Source organism: Vulpes lagopus, chromosome 11 (assembly GCF_018345385.1).
Source record: "Vulpes lagopus strain Blue_001 chromosome 11, ASM1834538v1, whole genome shotgun sequence".
NCBI classification, from domain to species: Eukaryota; Metazoa; Chordata; class Mammalia; order Carnivora; family Canidae; genus Vulpes; species Vulpes lagopus.
The window spans coordinates 100,645,648-100,670,355 of record NC_054834.1 but is presented as its reverse complement, the minus strand read 5'-3'; the positions used below and the strand labels follow the sequence as shown (position 1 = coordinate 100,670,355).

At 32.8% G+C, this 24,708-nt stretch overlaps 1 protein-coding gene across 1 annotated transcript in view; it reads right to left on the bottom strand.

Moving 5' to 3' along the window:
* AGPS (alkylglycerone phosphate synthase) overlaps positions 1-24,708 on the bottom strand; it is a 132,104-nt gene that overhangs the window by 17,176 nt on the left and 90,220 nt on the right. The window contains exons 14-19 of the mRNA XM_041773901.1: positions 22,881-22,993; positions 17,135-17,204; positions 14,833-14,894; positions 10,212-10,301; positions 5,320-5,419; positions 2,555-2,612 (exon numbers count right to left, since the gene is read on the bottom strand). Coding sequence (XP_041629835.1) covers positions 2,555-2,612; positions 5,320-5,419; positions 10,212-10,301; positions 14,833-14,894; positions 17,135-17,204; positions 22,881-22,993 — 493 coding nt within the window. The remainder of the gene's footprint in view (positions 1-2,554; positions 2,613-5,319; positions 5,420-10,211; positions 10,302-14,832; positions 14,895-17,134; positions 17,205-22,880; positions 22,994-24,708) is intronic.

The window sequence follows — 24,708 nt, the reverse complement described above, 5'->3', positions numbered from 1 at the left end:
TGTAAATTAAGGAGAATCTTTTCTTCACATTAAAAGAAGTGATCTCTCCAAAAGCTCTATCATTAGTAAAGCTTAGCAGGACAATTAAACCCATTCTATTTCAAATTTATATAGAAAGGTTTTATGAAACTACCAAACAGCACAGGATATTTGACATTTACAAATTAGATGATTAACTTTAAGCAGGAGGCATTTATGAAAATCGACATTTTTGTATAGCATATTTTATAGCCACGAGTGTGAAGGAAATTTCTCTTTCATACAGATTATAATAGAACTTCTTACAGAATGAGACCAACTGCAGGTTACAATTGAAAATGTTAGGACAATTATTGTTTGTATCTTTTCAATGTAAACTCTAACCCTTTTTTCGAAGATTAAGAACAAACCAGAGTTTCCACTTGGAATTGTCTATTGCTATCTTTTTAAGCTACTGGGTTTTTTTAAGCACCTACTACATGCAAGATACTTCAGATGTTTTGCATATATTATCACATGTAATTCTTATAATATACAAGGTAGGTACTATTATTCTTAATTTGCAGAAGAGAACACCAGCTCAGAGAAGTTATTTCCCTAAGGTCACATAGCTAGTTAAGTGCAAGAGCCAGGAGTCAAATACAGATTTGATTCCAAAATCTGTGTTCTTTCCCCTCTGTTTACAAGCCTCTCGACCTTTTACTTGCTTTAGGACAAAGTTTCAATTGAATCTTATATACATACTGCATCTATGGAAGAACACCAAAATGGCTGCTGTTATATAGTTGTAGAGAAATGCACATTATTTTACCCCACTTTTTTACTGAATAAATGGCTCTGCTAATACAATTTCTGAGAAACATTATAGAATAAACTTTCCATGATTAAATATGACCCTATATGCAAACATGGCCTGCATATTAAATGTCTGAAGCCAAATTAATAGTGAGACTACAGCCATTTTAATATGAAAGATTCAGAGCTGTTTGAGAACTTGCAAAACTGCCTCAAATTCTGTGCACTTGGGCACTTATCCACTCCACATATTTCACATATTCCTTCTGCTATACAGAAGGGCCAGTAGTCAGTGTTCTAGGGACTGAGAAAACACAGTGCAATAAACAAGATAGTCAGTAACCTCACTGAACTTATTCAAATGAGGAACACAGAAACTCAACAAAAGAACAAGGAAGACACCTCTAAGAAGGTGACCTTTTTATCAGAGAACGAAATGATGGAGAAAGTAGGCCATGAAAATATCTGGGGGAAAAATAAGAGCAAGAAAGAACATCCAAAGAAGAGGAACAAACAGCAAAGGACTTGCAGGGGCATGGGGGTTAGTATGTCTGAGGAATGGCATGAAAGCCAATGTGGCTAGAGTAAAAAAGCAATAAGAGGTGCGGACGGGGAGACGTACATGTGTATACCCTGAGGGTCCTGACAAGGAGTTTGGATTTTATTTTGTGTGTGAGGAGAAAACACTGAGTTTTAGAAACGATTGTTTTGGCAGCAAAAGCAATGACAGTAGGGGAGCAGGAGTGGAAGCAGACAGACCAGTTAAGATGCTACTGCAGAAGTCTCAACAGGAAGAAATAATGATCTGAACTAGAAGTCCTGGTGGTGGTACTTTCTGGTCGTTGAGAAGCATCAGTGTGTTGTCAAGTCCTAGGACTAAGGTAATCACTGAAGGAGTGAACACAGGACAAACTGGCTTAGGGCCAAGTCCTAGAGAACACTCTGATATTCAGTAGTTTAGAAGAGGACAGGCTGGCAAAGGGAAAGCATCTTCATTTTACTAGCACATATGAAATTAAAATACACTTTGTATGTAGGCTTACCCAGTTTCTTTTTCTAAGCACTAGAGGATATCAGGAAGTTTAGAGTTTGTATCTATGCAGTTGTATTTCTGAGTACATAGAATATAAAATATGAAAAATATGATAGAAATAAAAGATTCCTATTTAAATGAGGCAAAATCTCTTAATAAATAAAATAATATGCAATCAAACCTAGCTATATTCAAGTTCAAGCCAATAATTTCTAAAAAGTAAATCATTTATCAAACTTGGAGTTGTCAACAAATAAAGACCATACAGGCCTAGAACCTGAAAATGCACATAAATTATAGAAGTTTTATGGTAACATGATCTGACCTGCATTTGTTTTGTTACCTAATACTGACAACGTGTTAGGAACCTACAATCAGGAAGCATAAAAACAACCAGAAAGTAAAAATGATTTACATGCAAGAGCTGAGAAAACAATGAAATGTCTATGATGTGGAAATTAAAATGTTGACTCGTTTCTGTTTTAACATCTAAAGCATGGCAAGTAATTAACTTCGTGTCTAAACTAGAGAAATAGAGGTTTTATACCTTAAGAGAAAAACTCTTAAGAGAAAAACACTCTCTTAGTGTTTCTTCTGTTGGTTACTACCACAGCCTAGGCTACCCCAATGACAGACACACAAACTCTCAAGAAATATCAAGTGCCCTCAAATTACATACTGTTATGGCTCTCCTCAGCACTTTATCAAATGAATTATTTTCAACAGTAGAAATATTAGAAATTCTACCTCCGTGGTGATGTGACAGGCTCCCTCCATTAGCAAGGATTTCTTCTCTAGCAGCTGCCTGTATTTGGAAACAACACAACAAATAGTTGCAACTTAGGTTTCTCTTTGAAGTGAAAGAGTAAGACCTAGCTCCCAAAGGAGGCACATATTTCCTGGGTTAAATAACAAACTGGAAAACGAATTTTCCTTTCTCTTGGGTTAACTACGTTTAAAAAGCAATTAAAATATGTAGCCTAGCTTTATACGTGTTTTCCTAGTGAATGGTCACAATGTCTACAATAGTCACTTCAAGATTTCTAAACAATGACAAAATGATCAACTCAGGGGCAGTACATTGTTAATAATAATAAAATGTTTTGTAAAGACAGTAAAGTCCTACTCTGAAGTAAACATCTCACTATACCAATAAATGTTAGTAATTCACATTTATTTTAACTGCTTATTTTAACATTTAACTGCTTATTTTATGTCCACAAAAGTACACTGAGCAATTTACCTGTAGTAACTCATTTATTTTCCATTATAGCCTTATGGAATAATTACAATTATCCCTATTTCACAGACAAGGAAAATGAGGGTTGGATGGTTAAGTTACTATCAAATATCATAAAGTGGGCATCAGACCCAAAATTACTTACAAAGCTATCAGAGATCAACCAGAAAAGCCCTTATGGAGAACATTTCTTAGGTCAATGTCTCGGGACAAATTACCTGTCAGACCTATGGATATTTAAGTGCAAAAACCCTTGTTTTCTCCTCCTAACATGTTCGGTCTTGTTTAAGCTCCTTATAGAGCACTAAGGTTTGGCAACACTTTGAGACTCAAACCATAGACAGGGTTTGGTTGGCTCTGTCCTATGCCTTCTTTTTTTTTAAACAGCTTTTTTGAAGTATAATTGAAATACAGGAAACTGCAGAGATTTAAAGCAAAATAGAGAATGGCTTAAAGTGCAGAGTGAAAAAAATGGGAACAAAAGTAGAATTATATTCACTTTATGATACACTAGCCATGAGGTGAAAAATCGACAGTGCCTAGAACTTACCAAAATTACTCAGGTGTGTATAAACTATTAATAGTTAGGCCAGAGTAAAAGAGGGCCCAAGCAGGACAGATGGACCACATCTCATTGCAAAGTAACTTATATAACATTCATCACTCAGGCTTTAGAGTTTTTCAAATGAATTAAAAATATGCTACCATTATATCTTCTAACAAATTATTTTATTTTATTTATTTTAAATTATTTTCTTTTTTTATTTATGATAGTCACAGAGAGAGAGAGAGAGAGAGAGAGAGAGAGAGAGAGAGAGAGGCAGAGACACAGGCAGAGGGAGAAGCAGGCTCCATGCACCGGGAGCCCGACGTGGGATTCGATCCCGGGTCTCCAGGATCGCGCCCTGGGCCAAAGGCAGGCGCTAAACCGCTGCGCCACCCAGGGATCCCTAACAAATTATTTTAAATAACATTTTGGGCAGCCTGGGTGGCCCAGCAGGTTAGCGCTGCCTTCAGTCCAGGGTGTGATCCTGGAGACCCGGGACCAAATCCTACCTTGGGCTCCCTGCATGGAGCCTGCCTCTCCCTCTGCCTGTGTCTCTCTGCCTCTCCTCTGTCTCTCATGAATAAATAAATAAATCTTTAAAAATAAATAACATTATTTTAAATTTAATGAATTATTAAATTCATTAAACAAATGATTCTTTAAAACAATAACTACTTGAAATTAGTAGCACTTAGAGAATAACAGTTTGAATTGAAGAAAAAGGAATCGTTTCACTCTTGTAGTAGTACAGAGAAGTAACCAGAGGGCAACCAAAACGCTACAAAGCTAAGCTGATGGAAAAGTACTCAAACTTTTGAGGGTGATAGGTATGTTCATTATTTTGACTGTGGTGATATTTTCACAGGTGCAAATATGCAAACTGTACACTTTAAATCTGTGCAGTTTCCTGTATTTCAATTACACTTCAAAACAGCTGTTTAAAAAAAAGAAAGGAGGTATAGGAGGAAGCCAATCAAACCCTGTCTATGGTTTGAGTCTCAAAGCGTGCCACTGAAAATCACTGAATGGTTCTACCTATGGAAGGTATGCAATAACACTAAGACACTAGGTTTTAAACATTAGTTTAGACACTAGCACGCCTTAGGCTTTAACAAACCTCAGTCTCTTCCCAGTTCCTCCATAGTCTAGTCTGTCTCTCCAACTCTAGGCATAGTTGTAATGAGAAATACTGACCAGCATATAGAAGGCTTTATAAAAATTGGAACCTGCATGCTATTCAAAGAATAGAAACTGGCAGCAAATGAACCTCAATGGCCTATGCATAGCAAGAGTAAATAAAAATTTATAAACCTAAGATGAGGGCATTACAGCAACACAGACCAAGAATATTAGGGCTGCTGACCTCAATTGCAGCCACGATCAGGAAATGGGTGAACTGTCAGAGTACTATCAAGGATTCCTACGGTCCTTTGTTACCTAAGTTTATCAGGTCTTACAGACTGTAAGTAACAACCAAAGAATCACAGGTTACAGAATATTAACTTTAGAATATGGATTGTAATATCTATAGAGAATATTAATTTTAGACTCAAGATTCAGTATACAACTCAGTGCACCAAATATACTTCTCAAGGCTATATGGGCTACCAACCCAATAAGCCAGTGAGTGATTAACAAGAGTCAAACTAAAATTCATACATTGATAGGAAAGTTTATTTAAATTAATAAAAGAATGTAAGAGTATATTCATGTATGCAGAATTACCTCGGTTTGTTCAAACACAGTCAGTGGGTCACTTATTCCCCTGTAGTTAAAGGCAAAGTAGAAATAGATACATGCACCTGCATCATAAATCTGCGTCACCCTAAAAAACAAACAGACAATCCCCACAAAGCTTTAAGTTAAGTGAAATCAGATTTAACATATAGAAATTTAAAGGTAAAGTCATTTGATTTAAGTCATAATCTCATTCTCTACCCAGTCTCTTAACTCCATGGAAGGAATGGAGATTGGCTGCATGAAGTAAATACAGGAACTATTCACACTGTTTTTAACAATTTTTTTTGGTAAGTCTGGATTATTACCCAAAGAGTTTAAAAAATTAAAAACAATGTAAATGTTTCTCCAATTAGCCTGAAATAAATAAAAACCTCATTTCCTTCAGAAGGGTTTAGGCTTTTGAGGGTTTTTTTTGTTTTTTTCTTTTGTTTTACAAAGTATAGGGAAGCTAAAGAAGCCCCCAAACAGACTAGATGGGACTTGGTGATCCATTATAACCTTCTAAACTTCCTCAAAGTCAATAAAAATAGGTATGAGAACTTAAAACTTAGAAATAGGAGAAATGTTCAAATACCAAAAATGATCAGGCTGGGTAAAATACAGCATCTTCACTAACTTCACATTAAAAATTATTAAGAACTTTGGAAACAAACTGAATGATCATATCAAATGCAATGACATGGCTTTAAAATACCGTCTCTGAAGGTTTTAAACTCTGGGCCCCATAGGTGCGCATGTTGTATGTGTGTTGACAAAAGATACCAAGCACATTAGATTATTAAATCACATATATGATATATACCTGGGCTTTCAAAATGCAATTAGGTAAGGCATTTAAAAGAGGGCTAAGATAATCATAGTCAGATCAGTGAGTGCAATTTACAGAGGTTCCTACAAAGAATTTAATTTAACAGAAGGAGCAAATACTGAGAAAATACTCTTTTTACTACAACTATACAAATAGAATCTAATCTAAAATTTTAATGGCCTTTTAGGCCAAATGTTAGGTGCCTCAGAACAGAAGAAATGAACTGTTTAACAATGCTACTGTCAATTTGCCAGCTGTGTTTTTCTTCTAATGTTAATTCACACTCATAAAAAAGATCCCTTGAATGTTAACATTTTAAGTACCAGATTTACAAAGTGAGAGCCATTTTAACTATAAGGGCACTATCATTTAGGAATAACCAAATTTAAATAAATTGAAAGGATACCTGAATGAAATGAGTTTATCACAATTAGTAAAATATTTATCATTCATATTTGAATATCAATAAATAGAAAATGCAACTAAATATTAATAGAACATTGCTACCTTCCAACAAATCTAGGATCTATACCACAGAGTTCAGTTTTCAATAGTTAAGCAGGCTTCTAAAAGTCGTAGCAAAATTTCACTGACTAGTAACTCAAAAACAAAGTAAAAATAATAAACATTTTTTGGAAAACCTCAATTTGGATCTACTTCAGAAACTGACTCAGATCTACATCTTTTAATAGATCAATTCTATAATTTAAGACACTTAAACACTAACCTCTTCCAGAATCATCTGGACAAGTGATAGCATGCCTGCCAAAGTCATTATATCATTCTTTAATTTCTAAAAAATTTTTGGAGTTCTTTATTTATGTTAGACTCACTGGCTAGGAATTCCTTCCCATAAAACTTCTTCAGAAAATTTAGGGTTGGAGTTTCTATTCCAGTATACAAAGTGTATTTTAATAGAAATGAAATAAATAAACTCAATAAATACACTCTATAGCTAGTTATTTTCCTCGGGATCTTTGATTTCAATGAGCACTATAATTATTTCAAATTAAGTTTGAAATAACTTTTTTAAAAAACGTTTAAAAAATGTATCTCACACATTCAACATTTACATTCAACACACAATAACCTTTGGCCAAACTCAAGCAACTCAAATCAAACAAAACCAAAATCAAACTCTGACTGTTAGTTCTAACAAGTATGAGATAAAAGAACTGTATTTAAAATCCCCATTTACCAAAACCATTCAAATAATTAGACTGCACATTCTAAATTTTGATTTATAAAATGATTACAGAAGCTGGGCATATAAGCTTTTATCAGAAAATCATTCTTTAAAAAATAGCTACTTAATAAATGGCATACATCAAATACATAATAACCTTAGGCCTTATGAGTTCCTTCTGAAGAACCACGACTTGTGTTACTACAGTAGATGTCCTGAGGCAAAATATTTTACTTCCCAATAACTTTCAGTAAGTAGTGGTTTATCACAATGATATTCTCATAATGGAAGGGGAGAAGTCCAGAGAGATAAATAGGGAGGTGGGGCAGAAGGATGAAGAGGGGATAAAATCTATTAAGTTTCTACCTGATAAAACAAAGGAATAAAAAAATTCTCAACTACCCAAAAATATATCCCATTATTTCAAATGTTTCAAATTTTTTTTTATTTTTATTTATTTATTTTTTAAATGTTTCAAATTTTATGGTAACAAATAACTTTTGGGTTCTTAGGCCTGATTGGCTTTCAGTATTATAAAAAGAGGCCTGAGAGACCAGATTGTCAAAAAAAGAATTAAGTATCAATTTAGGTTCATAACAGAAATAAACACAAATTTTTTTCTTAGACTTTAAGGTAAAAGACTTATTTTTAAAGACATCTCCAAATTAAAAAAAGAAAGAAAGAATACATACACTCTTACACCTTTACTTGGAAAAGTTCCAAGATCAGTCACTAAGACACCAGTAGGTTTACCAACTTATTAAGTTTTTTTATTGTACAGAACAAGGCACCTGTTTCCCCCTCCTTTAGATGTATCAAGTCAATAATCTCTATATCCACATTTTTAGCTTTTATGTTCTCATTCAACCCTGAATATACTTACTCAAAAACATGTTAATATTTAGGTTTGGTACTTCCTGAAATGGTCTTCAAACCCTGATTCTCTCTCCCACAAAGAAGAAAAAAAAAACACAATTTCAAGTAGATCCTTCTAGTTGACATGAACATTTAATGTTTAAGAAAGACTCTTTCCTCAGATCTCATGTTAGAATTTTGCTTTCTTACCCCAGCAGAAGCACAAAAATTTAGCAAATTCTGAAAGATATCTGTCCCAATGGGACCAAAAGTAGAACTAAGAAATATAATCTGGTCGCAGGGAAGTACAAGATGAGGATATAAAAGATAGAAAAAAGAGAACAATTAGAAGAGATAGTAAAGAGTAGAGAAATATTTCTAGTCTTGCAAAGCAAATGTATCCAAATTATCAGGCTTTATCAAAATATCAAAGAGGACTTAACAATTGGATGCTTTTGTGAGGATCCGTCATTAGAGAAGAAAAAGAATACCCAAATTTCCCTCACTTGCAGTAGTATAGGTTGTCTACCTCAAGTTTCATGTAATGACCTCACAATACAACGGCATTCACATAGCCCTTCACATGCTTTTGCATTTTAGACCCACAGGCCTCACCAAGCAGATGGTATTATCACTGCCTTACTAATGATAAATTTAGAGTCCAAAGAGATAAAATTACTAATAAACAGCAGAACCATGCCTTCACCCATCGGACACCTGTAGTGTTAAAAAACAAAGAAATTTTAAAAACTAAGCAGGAAGTTGCCATTGCCATACAGTTGGCCAGCAGGGCCTGGTTCTTGGGCTGGAAGAGGCCCAGGTCTGCCTCCTTAGGCTGAAATTAAGTGATTCCAAGTAAATCTGAAAAAAATATCATGAATAGAAATACACAGAAATAGGGTTTTGGTGAAGCATACCTGTTATTTCAGAGTCCCACATCAGGTGCACTTAACAATAAAAGTATTATATTACTTCCCAAATTACCTAATTTGTAATTTTGCTTATACTGTGATTTTTGTTTCTATAATAAATATTGAGTTATATTCTTGAAAACCACAACACACATACACAGAAAAAAGGAAAGGCATGTAACAGAATGTTTCATAAATTGTAAAGTGCTAGATTACTACTGTATCATTTACTTTAAGGATCCCTTTCACATAATCTGTCCTGATTTCCTTTTATTCTCCATTCTAATTAATTCTGTAACTTTATTGATAAGTCAAATGCTCCATTCAATCTTGATAGATTTAATCTTCTGGTGTTTATACTGGTCTGTTAATAACAAGAGATTGAATACAAAGTGCCCCTTCTCAAAAAAACTTTTGGACCACTGTTATTTAACAAAGAGGGTAAGACCTTCAGTTAACTGCCCACTATGGAAGATACCAGCCACATGTGGTGTTTTAAATTCAAATTATTTGAAATTAAATAAAATTTACCACTCAGTTCCATAGTCACATTTCAACAGCTCCACAGCCACATATGGCTTGTGGCTATCATAATAGGGCAGATAAAGAATATTTCCATTATTGTAGAAAGATCTGTTGAAAGTAATCAGTTAATCTTCATTTGGATATTTTGCTCTACTCGTTCCTTTATTCTACACCCATTCATTTCATCAATAACTAATAAAATGGTAAAAAATGCTTTTTGCCTACTGAAGAAAAGGTTATGTTGACTGTGTATTAAATTATACTTTCTTGAATATATATGTGATTTATAGTTTCAGTGAACTAAAAGGGAGGCCTTTACTTATTCCAGAGGCTCTAAGGTTTGGCTCTGCACTGTCATGCTGTCCCACTAGGGTAGAGAGCTCAGTGATGGAAAGGTGTTCTACTCCAAAAGGGCTCAGGACTGCCCTAAAAATCTTAATAGAATCTTAATCTTAATCCTAAGAAGGTGGCAAAAGTGATGTTTAAGAAAACGTGCGAAATGGAATAGACTGAAGCTATTCCCCAGCTGGCAAATTACATTAATTAAAAAAAATTTTTTTTTTCAGAATTAGTATAAAAACAACAAACTCACCTGCATGTAGAAAGAGGAGCAAACTGAACACCCTTCTCTTTGCATTCCCTTGTTATTCGTTCTTTAACATTTCTACAAAGATCCACAACCCTAGAAAACATAATAGAAGACAATATGAAGTTTTCAAATAAATTACAAAAATTTGAATAAATGCTAGTTTATCTGGCATCCTTCAAGTTAGTAATTCTAATGAAAACTTTCATACTTATTCCTTCAGAAATTAACAGAGAGCTTTGATCATTCAAGTTGAGCTTTCCATTCATAATTTCAAAGGGGCAAAGTTCTTTTTTTGCCACAAGAAAGACAGAAGTCAGAGAGTACACTCAAGCCTCCTGAAGTGGTTTTATACTTCAGTAAACCCAATTTCCAAATAAATTTAATTACAAGATTTTAAAAGCTTCAAAAAAGCTATAACAAACATGTTCATGAAAATTCAATTCCGTATTTATAGGAATACCAATCTGTGTCCATGACTAAGACATTTCTCTTAATATAAATATAATCAATAATCATGATGTACCAAATGCCCAACAGCCTACTGTCAAGCACCGAGCTAAAATACAGTTCAACAAAGACTCACCAGACATGAACTATGTGTAAAACTATGCTAGACTGATATTAAAAGTTAATGAAAACAGGTAATAAATAGTTAATAAAGGGAAAGGGGGATAATATTTAACAATATTAATCCTTTTTTCTATAGTTTAAATAAACTTTTTATTTGAAACAGTTTTAGATACAGAAAAGTCACAAAGATGGTACAAAGAGGTCCTCTTTCTCTGGTTTCCTATAAACACATTATATAACCATAACAGATTTGTCAAAACTAAGAAACTGACTTCAGGACATCACTATTAACTAAAACACAGACTATATTCACATTTCACCAAATTTCATTTTGACTCCAAAATACTGTTGTTTTAAAACATGATGGCATCTGATTTCTTTTGTTGTTTAGTTTTTGATATAATTTTTAAGATCCTATTTTGGAGTGGAGGAGGTCTAATGGTGATGTATTCATATTTTGGGAACATACTCAGGAAAAGGCTCTGAAATTGAAAACATGCCAATCAGAGCTTCTAGGTCGGAGATCCAGAGACAGAAGATCTGACTGACAAAAGATTTTGCTATTACTACATATTCTGTTTCTTTTGGAAAATAAACTCCTAGGGCATATATAAACCTCTTATTCTCCAACAAACATACTAGCCACATACTGACACTGATTCTGTGTTTTAAACCTTGGTCTGTTTAGAATCAGGAGAATGCAAAAGATAACAAAGAAACTCAAAAGGCTGGGCCATCTTTAGTCTAAAGACTGATTTGAATGTATGAGAACCAATTTGACAAAAACAGTAACATTTACATGGATTATGCTTTGTAAAACACACTAAAGTTACTTATATTTCCAATAAGAAAAAGAATATATGGTTAAAATATAAATAGAGAAGTTCAGTATTTTATTAGCTATTTTAATATGGTATCTAAAAGTTTTATAAATTCTAATTTTACAAAACAGTGCCTTTAAGTTTAAATTCTGCTTAATTCTATGAGAGTTGCAGGCAAATATGATTTATCAAGGTTACCTTTGTCTCACTTATGAACCGATAAGGATGCATGTTTTTATAATATCTTATAAAAGTATTTATTTTTTTCTTATAAAAGTATTTAGATTATTGGAATTTATTGTCTTTATTTTGAAAAATCTAACATATTTATAACAAATACTTTAAATATAAATAAAACCTACTAAGCTTTAATAGTTACAGGTTTAATTAATATTATACATTTATAACCAAGTTCTTTATCATGACTCTAGAAAATAGAATTTGTGTTACATAACAATAATAATAATAATCTTCAGTACCAATGAGGAGGAGATGGGACAAAGAATATGACTGAATGGTTAAAACCCTTAATGGGATACTTTCTAGAAATGATTTGTTTAGAAGGAGTTCAGAAAGCATTCTCTATAGAACATGTACAATTCAGTCCATTTGGACCATTCTATGGGAGATAAACATAACTGTGTATATGCTTTTAAATCCTTACCTGACCTGTTAGCAAATTTAACACTGTTGACAATTCCCTGCTTGAATAACATCTTCCTGGGCTTCTCTCACATCACTGGTTTTCCTTCAAATCCTCTAGGTATTATTCTCTTTTGCTAGCTCTTGTTTGTATGTTCATCCTTTAAATTTTGGGATTCCCTGGACTTCCTTCTCAAAGAATTTTTTTTCTTCAACCATACTAGCTATAAGGGGTTTGCATTTACTCTTGGTTTTAATCACAAGTTTCTTGCTAGTGTCTCCAAAATCTTTAAATCTCCAACTCAGACATTTTAGACAGCTATTTTTATAGGCTGCATTCTTATACCATTCCAGAGTTCACTCATGGGATTCTATGCAGAATAGTCATTGAGCACTTAACAGGTACATTTTACTCACGTCACTGAGAGATACACAAAAACTAGTAAGACCAATAATCCCTTAAGAGATTTATGCATGAAAAGGTGAAGCAATCTAATGTGTGAGAATTGAAGACTCTGATCCCATGGGTTTCTGGTAAACATTCTGGCTAAATGTCTGAAAGAAAAAGCAAGTTGCTAAATGGGTAACAAGTAAATTTTATGTCAAGAATGTAGCTGCTTTCCATTCATTTTATTTATGAAAACCTCTGCTGATCAAGTTGTTTTTTGTTTTTTTTTTAAAGATTTTATTTATTTAATCATGACAGACACCGAGAGAAAGGCAGAGACACAGGCAGAGGGAGAAGCAGGCTCCCTCCAGGGAGCCCAATGTGGGACTTGATCCCTGAACTCCAGGAACATGCCCTGAGCTGAAGGCAGATGCTCAACTGCTGAGTGACCCAGACGTCCCTGATGAAGTGGTTTTATTTTTTATTTTATTTATTTATTTATTTATTTATTTATTTATTTATTTATTTATTTATTTATTTATTTATTTTTGGTGAAGTGGTTTTAAATGAAAACAAACCAAATACGTAAGCCTGTATAAAACAGATATTGTGAGTCCAATAAATATGTAAGAACACACAAGAAAAATATTTAAAAAGTGAAAAGACATATGTGATTAGCTTCCATAGCTGCAAGAATAAAAAGGCAAATGCCAATCATCAATTAACAGTAACTGATGAAAAAATTCATAATACTGAAGAAGTTAACACTACACTAACCTACCTTCCCTGGCAAGGAAGAGTATAAAAGACAAATGATCTTTGAGACAACTATGAACAGCTACCAAATGATATTTGCTGTTAAAAAGTTCAGATGTCAGTAAGATGATTTTTTTTCTGTCAATAAGTTGATTGTTTTTTAGTTACAAGATTTATCTCCTGGTTAAAATAAAGCAATAAAACTCATGAATAACAGATAGATACTATAAATTTGATTACTGTTTTACAAGGCATGGAATATGAACGTCCATGCACCAAAAGTTATAACACATAGTAGATAAAGAATGAATGCAGAAAAAGTAAAGTTTTCTGGGAGAGTGGGGAAAAAAGAGCTTAGGGTAGAACAAAAATATTAAGATAAGTAATATCTAAGAGGTAGATTCATGGGGATTTGTTATATCTTATATAATTTATTACAGATTTAAAATAGTTCATATATTTTATAAAGAAAAAGCAAAACGTAAGGCCTCGAATAAAAATGTACTAACAGTTTCCTTAACAATTTTTATAGTGGGATGCCTGGATGGACCGGGGTTGAGCGTCTGCCTTCGGCTGAGGGCCATCGGGCTCCCTGTGAAGAGCCTGCTTCTCCCTTTATGTCTTTGCTTCTCTCTCTGTGTCTGTCATGAATAAATAATAAAATCTTAGAAAAAAAGAAAAAGAATTTTTATTACTGAATGAGTTTACTCAAAAGTTCATTTTTAATAAAACTACTTCACATTTCATCAGTGTTTATTATCAATTCCCTAACCAATATTTGTATGTGCGTGTGTAATGTAAACATAGAAGTTGTACATAATACCTTAAGTTGCATTTCTTTTAGAAATCACTGAAATAGAAGATCTTACTTAATACTCATACAAATATCAAAACTGAATCATACATTACAAAAGAAGGTTAACACTGGTTTTATAATTTTGAACTTTTTAGAGAACATTCAGCATATAAAGTACTTAAGTATCTAAATCAAAGCTAGTGAAACTAGCTTAAGTGCCCAAAAAGATTCTTTAAAATGTAGACTTCAGTAATATCTTCCTTCTATTGAATTTAGATAATTCTGTCTCAAACCAAAAGAGGGGGGCTTGCAAATATGACATTCTGATGAGATATTAATTTTTTTAAGATTTATTTATTTATTTATTTTAGAGAAAGAGAGAGAACACAGAGAGAAAGGGAGAATCTCAAGTAGACTCTCTGCTGAGCAAGGAGCCAAAGTTGGAGCTCAATCTCACGACTCAGAGATCATGACCTGAACCGAAATCAAGAGTTGGATGTTTAGCCACCTAGGTGCTCCAAAGATATTAACTTAAAAAAAAGTGTTTCTTTATAAACATTTAAAAATTTATATATTCATGCACAAAGATACATTATTTCAGCAACTCCTATAACATATTTGAATAATATCAGGCATTTTATTATATTTTACCTGTCCCAAGGAGCAGAAGTCTCGAAAGACTCTCCTAATATGTAGTATTCCAAACCCAAGTCCTGTTAAAACATATATACAAAAATCAAGAAATTAATAGGTGCAGAAGAATCAATACTATTGTAATATTGCTACTCTTTCATAATAATTGTTAGTATTACATGTTTCTAACTTAACTTCCACTGTTCTTTACTCCCCACTCCATAAAAACAGTGGAAAGTGGCCCTGCGAATGAGCTATATAACCTCCAGAAGGACAGGAACTTTATCTGTCTTGTTTTCTGTATCCTTGGCCCCAGATAGTATGCCTGACACATGGTAGGAACTTAAATATTTCTTCAAGGAAAAAAGACTTTATCTAAGAACTGTCTATGTACATGTAGAGCATACTAGAACAGCTTTTTTTTAGTAGCCTAAACAGCAAATTAAACAACACTAAAAATGTTCATCAGGATGGAAGGACCAGGGCCATAGAGAAGTGGGGGGAAGGGTGTTAAGGGAGGAAGGTATCTCTCTTTCCTAAAATCAACTTTTCTTTAAAAGCAAATTTAAAAAATATAGTGCCATTCTTTGTACTAACTAAATGAGACAAGATATCTGGAAGCGAGGAGTATATCTTCTAACACACGCTACAATACTTATTTGGTAAGTAACTTATAATACAAATTTCTTTACACAGAATACAATTCTGTTTTATTTTTATTTTATTTTTTTTTTAATTTTTATTTATTTATGATAGTTGCACAGACAAAGAGAGAGAGAGAGGCAGAGACACAGGCAGAGGGAGAAGCAGGCTCCATGCACCGGGAGCCTGACGTGGGATTTGATCCCGGGTCTCCAGGATCGCGCCCTGGGCCAAAGGCAGGCGCCAAACCACTGCGCCACCCAGGGATCCCTACAATTCTGTTTTAATATCAAAACTAGAAAGAGCAATTCATAAGCTACAACAGAATTGCAAAGATAGGAAAGGAAATTAATACATGTTTTCACTTCTAGTAAAATGAATCACTTCAACTCTACCACTGGTTGACAGGAAAAAATCCCCAAATTACTGATCTAAAATATCTGGCTCTTCTCTTATGCATTCATTTATGCAATAAGCATATACTTACTGACAAAAGTATTAAACACTGAGAAAATAAAAAGATAAAAAAATAATCACCCTGCCCCCAAATCTCAAAATTGCTTCTGACTCAGTTTTAACAGTGTCTGTTACTTGTTACAGTTACATCTCATTTTCTAGAATTCTGAATTTAGTATTATGGGAAAATGGTGGTGTCATACTTGGAGAAAATGGCCAAAAAACAAAAATTTGTGTATATATAAATCGCTTACTATGAAAGAGGTTGGGGTAGTAACAGTCTATGGAAGTAAACATTCTAAAATCATCTATTACTTTTCACGATCGTGAAAATCTTAATCGTAAATCTCTTAATCACAATTTCTAACATAATGCACAAGCAATAAATGTAATTTTCCTTATCTGCATGGGGAAATGGGATGCTCAAGAAAATGTACATGCTTCAAATTCACTGCAACCTAAAACTTAGATCTTACCTAGGAATTAAATTATTTTAAAAATGAGAACACAATCCAAGCTTTCTTACAGAAGTAAAAACAAATTTTATATAAGTTTACGTTAAGTATTTCCTTCAGAACAATTTCTGAGTGAATATTTAGAAAATTCAGTATTTTGCAAAGTTAAATTCTCAGTATGATACCTGAGAAATGACCTTTTAAAATAAGCCCCTTCAAATGTAATCCTACTATAGCAGAAAACAATTAAGAAACTTGTGTTTACTATAGCCAAAGTAAAAAAACAAAACAAAAGAAATGAATCCATAAACTTTTGAAAGAATACTTTCATATTGATAAGTATAGTAGACTCTTGTGGTTGACATGACTAATAAAGTTTCTCACAAATAGAAAATCTGCAATTAGAAAAATTTTAGAGCTCAAATACAATTTATTTTATTTAGAATTATTCTCTATAGCAATCATCACCAATGAACTAATTACTACTTGGAATCAAGTTAAATGCCAATTTTTAAAGTGAAAGAAAGATTATGAATCTCTAAAGCAGATTATGAATCAGAGTGACCTAAATAATCTTTAAATTCCTCAAAAATTACATATGGAAGATTTAACTGGACTTCTGAAGATTTGTAGTTAGTCCTACATTCATGTGAAATGATGTGTTACATTATACTAGGTTAAAATTTAAGAAAATAATTTTATTCACTCAAACTAGAAAAAGTATGGTCTACAGCATAAACTGACAAGGGAAATACGAAATAACTTACTCGAATGTATGCAATGACATAGGTCAGCAAATAACCTCTCTGTCCATTATCTTCTCCAGCTGCCAACCCACTGAAATAAAGAACAAACTGTTAATATATATCATATATATTTATTAAAAATACATAAAATTGGGATGCCTGGGTGGCTCAGTGGTGGAGCATCTGCCTTCCACCCAGGGCATGATCCCAAGGTCTGAGGATCAAGTCCTGCACTGGGCTCCCTGCAGGGAGCCTGCTTCTTTCTCCCTCTGCCTAGGTCTCTGCCTCTCTCTGTGTGTCTCTCATAAATAAATGGATAAAATCTTAAAAAAAAAATATATATATATATATAACTAACCAAACTACTATGACACCCCAAGATAACTGCTTAACAGATTAACAAACTATATTATACTGCATCTCATTTTTATTTTAATCTAATTTGTCATAAATGTATCAAAGAGCTATCAAAAGAATAAGTTTGGATAATAAAAATCAAAAAACACTTTTAATATTTCAGTTTGGTCATTAATTTCAAACTTTCATCTATCAAACTAATAAAACGGACTCATATGACCTCAATTACTTCTACCCATTATTGACAAAAGAACAGAGAGTTAGCCATGAGAAATAAGCTTAAATAAATTTGAATAAACTTTACAAGCATAACAAGATACCTAAAATACTTTCATATATTCTTATCCATATATTCATGTATCATTATAGTCTTATTCACATATAAAGATGTATGATTGACTACATCTTCCAAATACCAAGAAGTTTCTTGAATACTTGTGTACGCAGAATAGAAAGTATTAGATATAGTGTTTATTTTATGAAACTTATAACAAATGAGAGATAAAACATACCTACACAGAAATATTAAAGTTTATGAAACAACATATAGACAATTACAAGACAACAGGTAAGGTTTTATTATGAACTACCCATTTCAATTTGAAAGTAGTTTTTATCCACAGAAATTGTATTTGGTGATCTAGTTAGAACTAATCCCATATAGTATATAATTCAGACCAAGTTTTCTGCTTTGTGAAAGTCATTCTTATTTTAAAAGACTATGAATGATTATTGATTTCTACTACCTTCAGTAAAGAGCTTTTAATTTTGCTTGTTTCCATCATCAGGCAGAAATTAAATTTTAACTATTCTTAGTCAACTAAAGAAAACTTAACCACAAACTCTTAAAGTACCCATGAAAAAAGTCTCTCAATAAAACCAGATAGAAAGAAAAGTAGATTTTCTTTCTTGGGTCGTAATAGATGATGAACTTCTTTGTCTCTCTGCTTAATACCATAATTGTATCTCCTTGGTCTCAGGACGTTGAGCCCTTAACCATTGTGTTGTCCAGGACGTTGGGCCTCTGTTATTTGAACCCCCTCCCAAAGAATCAATTTTCTCATTGCTTCAATTAATATCTTATAGTTAAGTTGTTTCTTCCCCTGAAGTTTTGCTTGGATTTAGCAGTAAGTAAATAATACAGCATAGATGTACCCTTGTGCTATACAAATACTGTAAGGCAATTTTAGGCTAGGATGTAAGAGCCAAATCAGATTTCCTGACTTAGAATTACAGCTGCATATATGCAAATTAGTATCACCCAAAGAAGTGGCAAACACTTGATAGTAGCAACTCTAGTCTAGAACCACTTGGGGATGGGGTACAATGAAATGAAATAGGAGATTGTTTGTATTACTAAATGCTAATAAGCAAAGAAGACAGAATTTAGGTCAAGCAGTTAAGAGTGAAAAGTAAGAAGAAGGCAGCTCCAGTGGCTCAGCGATTTGGTGCCGCCTTCGGCCTGGGGCGTGATCTTGGAGACCTGGGATCAAGTCCCACGTTGGGCTCCCTGCATGGAGCCTGCTTCTCCCTCTGCCTATCTTTCTCTCTCTCTCTCTCTCTCTCTCTCTGTGTGTGTCTCTCATGAATAAATAAATAATATCTTGGAGAAAAAAAAAAAGAAAAGTAAGAAGAAATAATAGAATTCTGAGTCAGATATATATGGATTTGAGGTTAGGGGTAGGGAGTCAAGTAAAGTTCCAAAATACAAAGGAAACTAGTCAGAAAATTGCTGTGGTAAGTGTGTGAAGGAAAATATCTGAGTCCATACCTCAGGTAGAAAAGAAGCAGTCACACACTGAGTCCAAGAAAGAAAAGACATTACTGAGCTAGGAAACAGGAACAATTAATCCTGGGCCTAGTGGCAGAAAGAAAGGACAGTGAAGACTAGAAAACAGTGCAAGAGACCTATGCTGGAAATCCTTAAGAAGGCACATTCTAAGTGGGTATTTGGTGAGAAGTAAAAGGTAAGGACATTAAGTAGACCTGTCTCTTATAATAGTACGAGAAAAAGTCCTTTGCAGTCCTATGTCAAGCTATTTTTCTTTAGATCCTCTTCTAACATCTGGCAGGGGCAGGAGTGAGGAGATCTGCTCCACTTTGGAATTCAGTGTGACAAATCACACAGAAACATGCATTTTCTTATCCAAACAGGAAGAAATCAACGTCCATGCTAAATTCATAAACCCCAAAGGAGAAGAAAAGACATTCTGGGCTTGCTTTTCTGAATCATAGATTTCCCTGCAAATTTAGCTTTTTGTTACTTAGATCTCTCTCCTTTTTTTTTTAAGCTTTCAGAACTCAATCTTATAGATAGGATTATCTTAAAATACAATATATAAACAATAGTAGGGCACAGCAGCCACTCCAAAAAAGTATACTAAGATTCAAACTACTTTATGGTAAAGTAGCAATATCCATCCCCTACTTCCTGCTTGCCCTCCACAAATTTCAAACCTCAATTAACAAGGTTCTTAAATTCAAACCTGTTTCATAAGAAAACACTGGGAAGACTAATGAAAGAGGAATGAGAGACAATCTTCTTATATAAAAGAGCCATCTGGTGAACCTAATCACTCTCATGTTAAATTACATTAAACAATTTAAGCATACACTTTAAAAATAACAATAACATGTTACCTTAAGTTCTATGGTAAATGTCAATACATCTGTCATGACTGATGACAAGGAATATTTGTTCTCATTAGCTCTTAGAAAAGTTAAAGCATATTACTAGTAAACATAAATAACCAAAGTATGATTATTCAACATTTGCCAATTATGTTCCATTGGATCACATGTGTTCAACAGTATTTAACAGTGTTATGTGAGGGTGGAAGGCAAGGAGGAAAAATGGCTATGAGACACATAAAAATGTTCTAAACTGTTCAGAGTACTTCATTAAAAACAATTCAAAGCTAATTCAAAGGGTAAAACAAAAGAATAGAAAATAAAGGTCAGATGAATAATGCCCTATTTCCAAATAAAATACATGAGCTAAACTAACTTATGAAACTTTAGCAGAAAGAAACTCAGTGCACTTTTTAGTTATGCAGAAGAAGAAATCATTCATTGGGGAGCAAGGGTTGGCCAAGTGGCAACGTAAGCAAGAAAAATATCCCTGAATCTTTCAGTGATTAGAACAAAGAATTCGTGCCTAAAAAAAAATATCAGGAGAACCAGAACTTCTGCTAGAAAACCATATGAAGATATTTCCAAGTATCAAATCAAATCAAATCAAAATCAAAATAGTCCTAAGTAAAAAAAAAAAAGTCCTAAGTACTCTCCCCAATGACAGCCTGGATTGTTAATACTGAAGATCTATGCATCCAAATGAAGGAAGCCAGGGTGAACGTACATTAAGAAATTAATTATAACATAACTAATAAGTACAAAATGATAATAGCACAAAAATGAGACTCCAGAGTCTGAGTTTTAAAGCTTTGCCCTTGCTTAGGTATCTCACTTACTATAACCTATTTTAATGGATGAATTTGATATTAAAAACAAATCGCTTCAATTAAATCAATAGTTCTTGGGCTTCGGTATCAGTATCTAAAAAGACTTGGATTCATCTTAAGGAAGTTCATTCTTTTAAGTTGTAAATGACTAGAATTACATGGGAAAAACAAGATGAATTACGTGACAAGAGAGTTTATGACAGTTGGTGGCTCAATTTAAAACTGACAAAATGGCTCTGATAAATACCTAAAGGTTAAAATACAGCGTTTTAAGGGTAGCATAGCAGTTAGGCATAAATGAAATAGAATAAAAAAATGTCAGGGAAAAATACTCAGTTTCATCAACTCTTGCAACAAATATTCAATCATCTAGTATATACCAGGCATCAGCAGTGATATCCAAGAAAAGATAGGTCAGGCTCTATAAAAATTATGTCCTACTTCACATAAAAAGGCATTTTGCCATCATCCTACCCCAATCCAATAGGAAATGTAGCACATTACTAATTACTAGTGATTTTGCTGGCTACTCTGGATTGTAATTACAATAAAGATACTACAAAGTTGAGATTTCTATGCACATGTGTATTTAAGGTTAGAACAGAATTAAAAGATTTAATTTAAATATAAAAGACTTTAATCTAAATCTCCTTAATTGTTTCCAATACCATGGATTTTAAGAAAAAAGTTTAAAATTGATCCCGGAGTCCAGGATCAAGTTCCACATCAAGCTCCTGCAGGGAGCCTGCTTTTCCTTCTGCCCATGTCTCTGCCTCTCTCTGTGTCTCTCATCAATAAATAAATAAAATCTTTAAAATAAAAAGTTTAAAAATCAAATTATATAAACTCCACATAATTTAGAAACCAAAACACAGGTACATGTACATTTCAAAAATAAATTTAGAAATTAACCTGAACTCTAAGCCTCTTAGCTATTAAGTGAATTTTTATAGCACAATTATTAACTAATTTAGTTTAAAAAATCAATAATTCCAAAGATACTGTGAAAGAGGAAAAGTCAAAGATTAGTGAATTTCATATTTTACTAAAGAAATTAAATTCCACTTGCCAATTTCAGAATAAGGTAAGAATAAAACTGAAAATTTACAAAAGTAAACTAAAAATTAAGTCCAAGATTAGATCTTTGCCTAAGAATTCTGCATTTTAACACTAAATTCAGAAAATCCTAAAAATAAAGGGTTGACTACCATAGGTGAGAAAAATACATAAAAGTGGGGCATTCTAAAACACAAGAAACACAAGGCTACAAATTAAATGCTCATTTATTCTCATAAATAGCAAAACAGGGAAATTGACGTATTTACAAAAAACTCAGATTAAGCATAATGTATAATATTTTAAGCCCTGAAATAAATAAAGGAAACTGGTATCCAGGAAACTTAGTTTATGTACTTAGAAAGGAAAGGAAAAAAATGTAGTCCTGATAAATGGCATTTTCACTATGGTTCTCATCAATCAATCTCATAATCCATCAAGCAGAAAGAAAGAAACCACCCAATCATTATTCAGTTGGTTATAGATGTGAAATGTTTTCTGTTTCTTTATACCAGCACAAAACAGTAAGTGACAAGGGGTGGAGTACAGATAATTTATCAAATTCTTTTGTTTAAAAAACTTCCTTTTAAAAACATACTAATAACATGTTTTATACGTATACAATTACCACTAAATAAAAAGACTACGAATTTTTTAGTATTTTACTCTAGCACAACAAAAGCAAATATAAAATTAGCATCAATGGAAAAATATAATATTTAATATATCATAAATAGGATCACAAATTTTGGAAGTAAATCAACACAACATTTTAAGTTGACAATTATATATTGCTACAAATTTAATACTTTAAAGGGTACATTAACAACTGCTTGCAGATACCAGAATTTTAGATTAACATTTTCTTGGCATTATGAACTTTAAAGCCATACCCAAATTTTGCAGCGATGTCATACACTTGTTTTTCATGCTGAAGAACCTTCTCACGGTCCCCCTCAAACAGTAATGTAGCAACAGTTAGCTGATTTGGATCAAATCCTTTAAACTACAAAAAAAATTATTACAGATAAGTCTTATCCTATAAAATAGTATATCAAAATACATTGTACTCTTTTTTCCCTTCTGATCTGGCTCAAACATACCAACTCTTCAAAATTTGAGCTTTGGAATTTTACATATGAATCAAAAAGAATGTTTAATGCATATATTCAGGTTGTTACAATATAACAAAACTATAGAAAAATACTTAATTTCAAAGTATGCCATGGTGTCAATTGTAATGACATATTGGCAAGTAATACAACAAATAACTTGTAAGAATTATAACTGCAATAAAGAAGCAAATAAAAACACCAAATGATAGAATATAATGAATTAGCATCAAGATGTAGAATGAGAAAAAAGTAAAAAATAACAGTATCCTTAGATACCAACAATAACTTATTTAATAATATTTTCAAAGGAGATCTTACATCTAAAATAAAAATAATCATAAAAGGAAATATATAATCTCATTAGGAAAACATTTTTAAAAATAGATTATAAAGACCTATTGCCTCAACTAAGTATATAAGCCTGTCAATTCTTGCTCAAATTAATATACAGGTTCATTCCAATTCTGATTGAAACCTTAATGGACTTCCCAAAATGGTGAAGAGTTTCTAAAATTTTTCTAGGTTAATAAACAGGTAAGTTGTGATGAAGAACAAGGAAAATTCTAAAAAAAAAAAAACAAGAACTAGACTGATAGCAATTAAATCCATTTAAATTTTCAAGAACAAAATTTATTTTTAAAAATGTGATACCTTTTTAGAATTCAATTTATTTAAACTAAAAACAAAACAAAACAAAAACAGTTCATCCTCTCCTTCTATGCCTCAACCCCTGAAAACAAAAAAAGTTCACCTTCTTCTCCCTGCCTCTGGCAATCACCAGTCTGTTCTCTGTATCTATGAGCTTAGTTTTTTTGTGTTTTTTAAAGTTTTTTTTTTCTAGATTGCACATATAAGAGAGATCATACAGTATTTGATACATTAAAATGGAATCTACTTCTTGAGTAAATAAACAATAAGATGTCTTAGACATGGCAAATCCATGTAAGAAAAGCAGGGATTAGTTAGTCAAAGGTGCTGTCACAACTGGTTAGCAACTGGGGGAGCAAAAAGTGAAGATTAATTTAGAGCTTTATCTCACATCATAAAATTGAAATGCATTCAAATAGTAATAAAGATAAAAACTTTAAAATTCCTATTTAACAAAAAAAGCAAGAGAGAGAAGAAATAGTCCCAGCTTAGAAGTGATTAAATAATTATAGGAAAAGATATAAAATTTTGAAACTTTTGCACCAAAAAGAAAAACTCTTAAAAAGGGAGTCACCTGACTCAAAAAATTATTCACAACATTTATGACAAAGGCATCTAATAATTCCATTACTCAAAGGGTACACAGCAAAGCCCCAAGGAAAAAAAACAAGAAACTGCCACCCCTGGCAAAAAAAAAAACATACTCAACTAATGCACATAAAAACTGTATCTAGGAAATACAGAGAAATGATGGGTCTCACTGGAATTTCAATGAGAAACATTAACTAAAATAAAGTACTACTTTCTCCCCCAGATTCACAACATTTAAAACATAACAGAACACAACTCCCACATGCCACAACAAGGATGCAACAAAGAAATAGCACCTGTGTGTCCCTAGAGGGAGTACAAGCTGGCATAAACCTTTAGGAAAGGAATTCAGCAATGAAAAATTTTT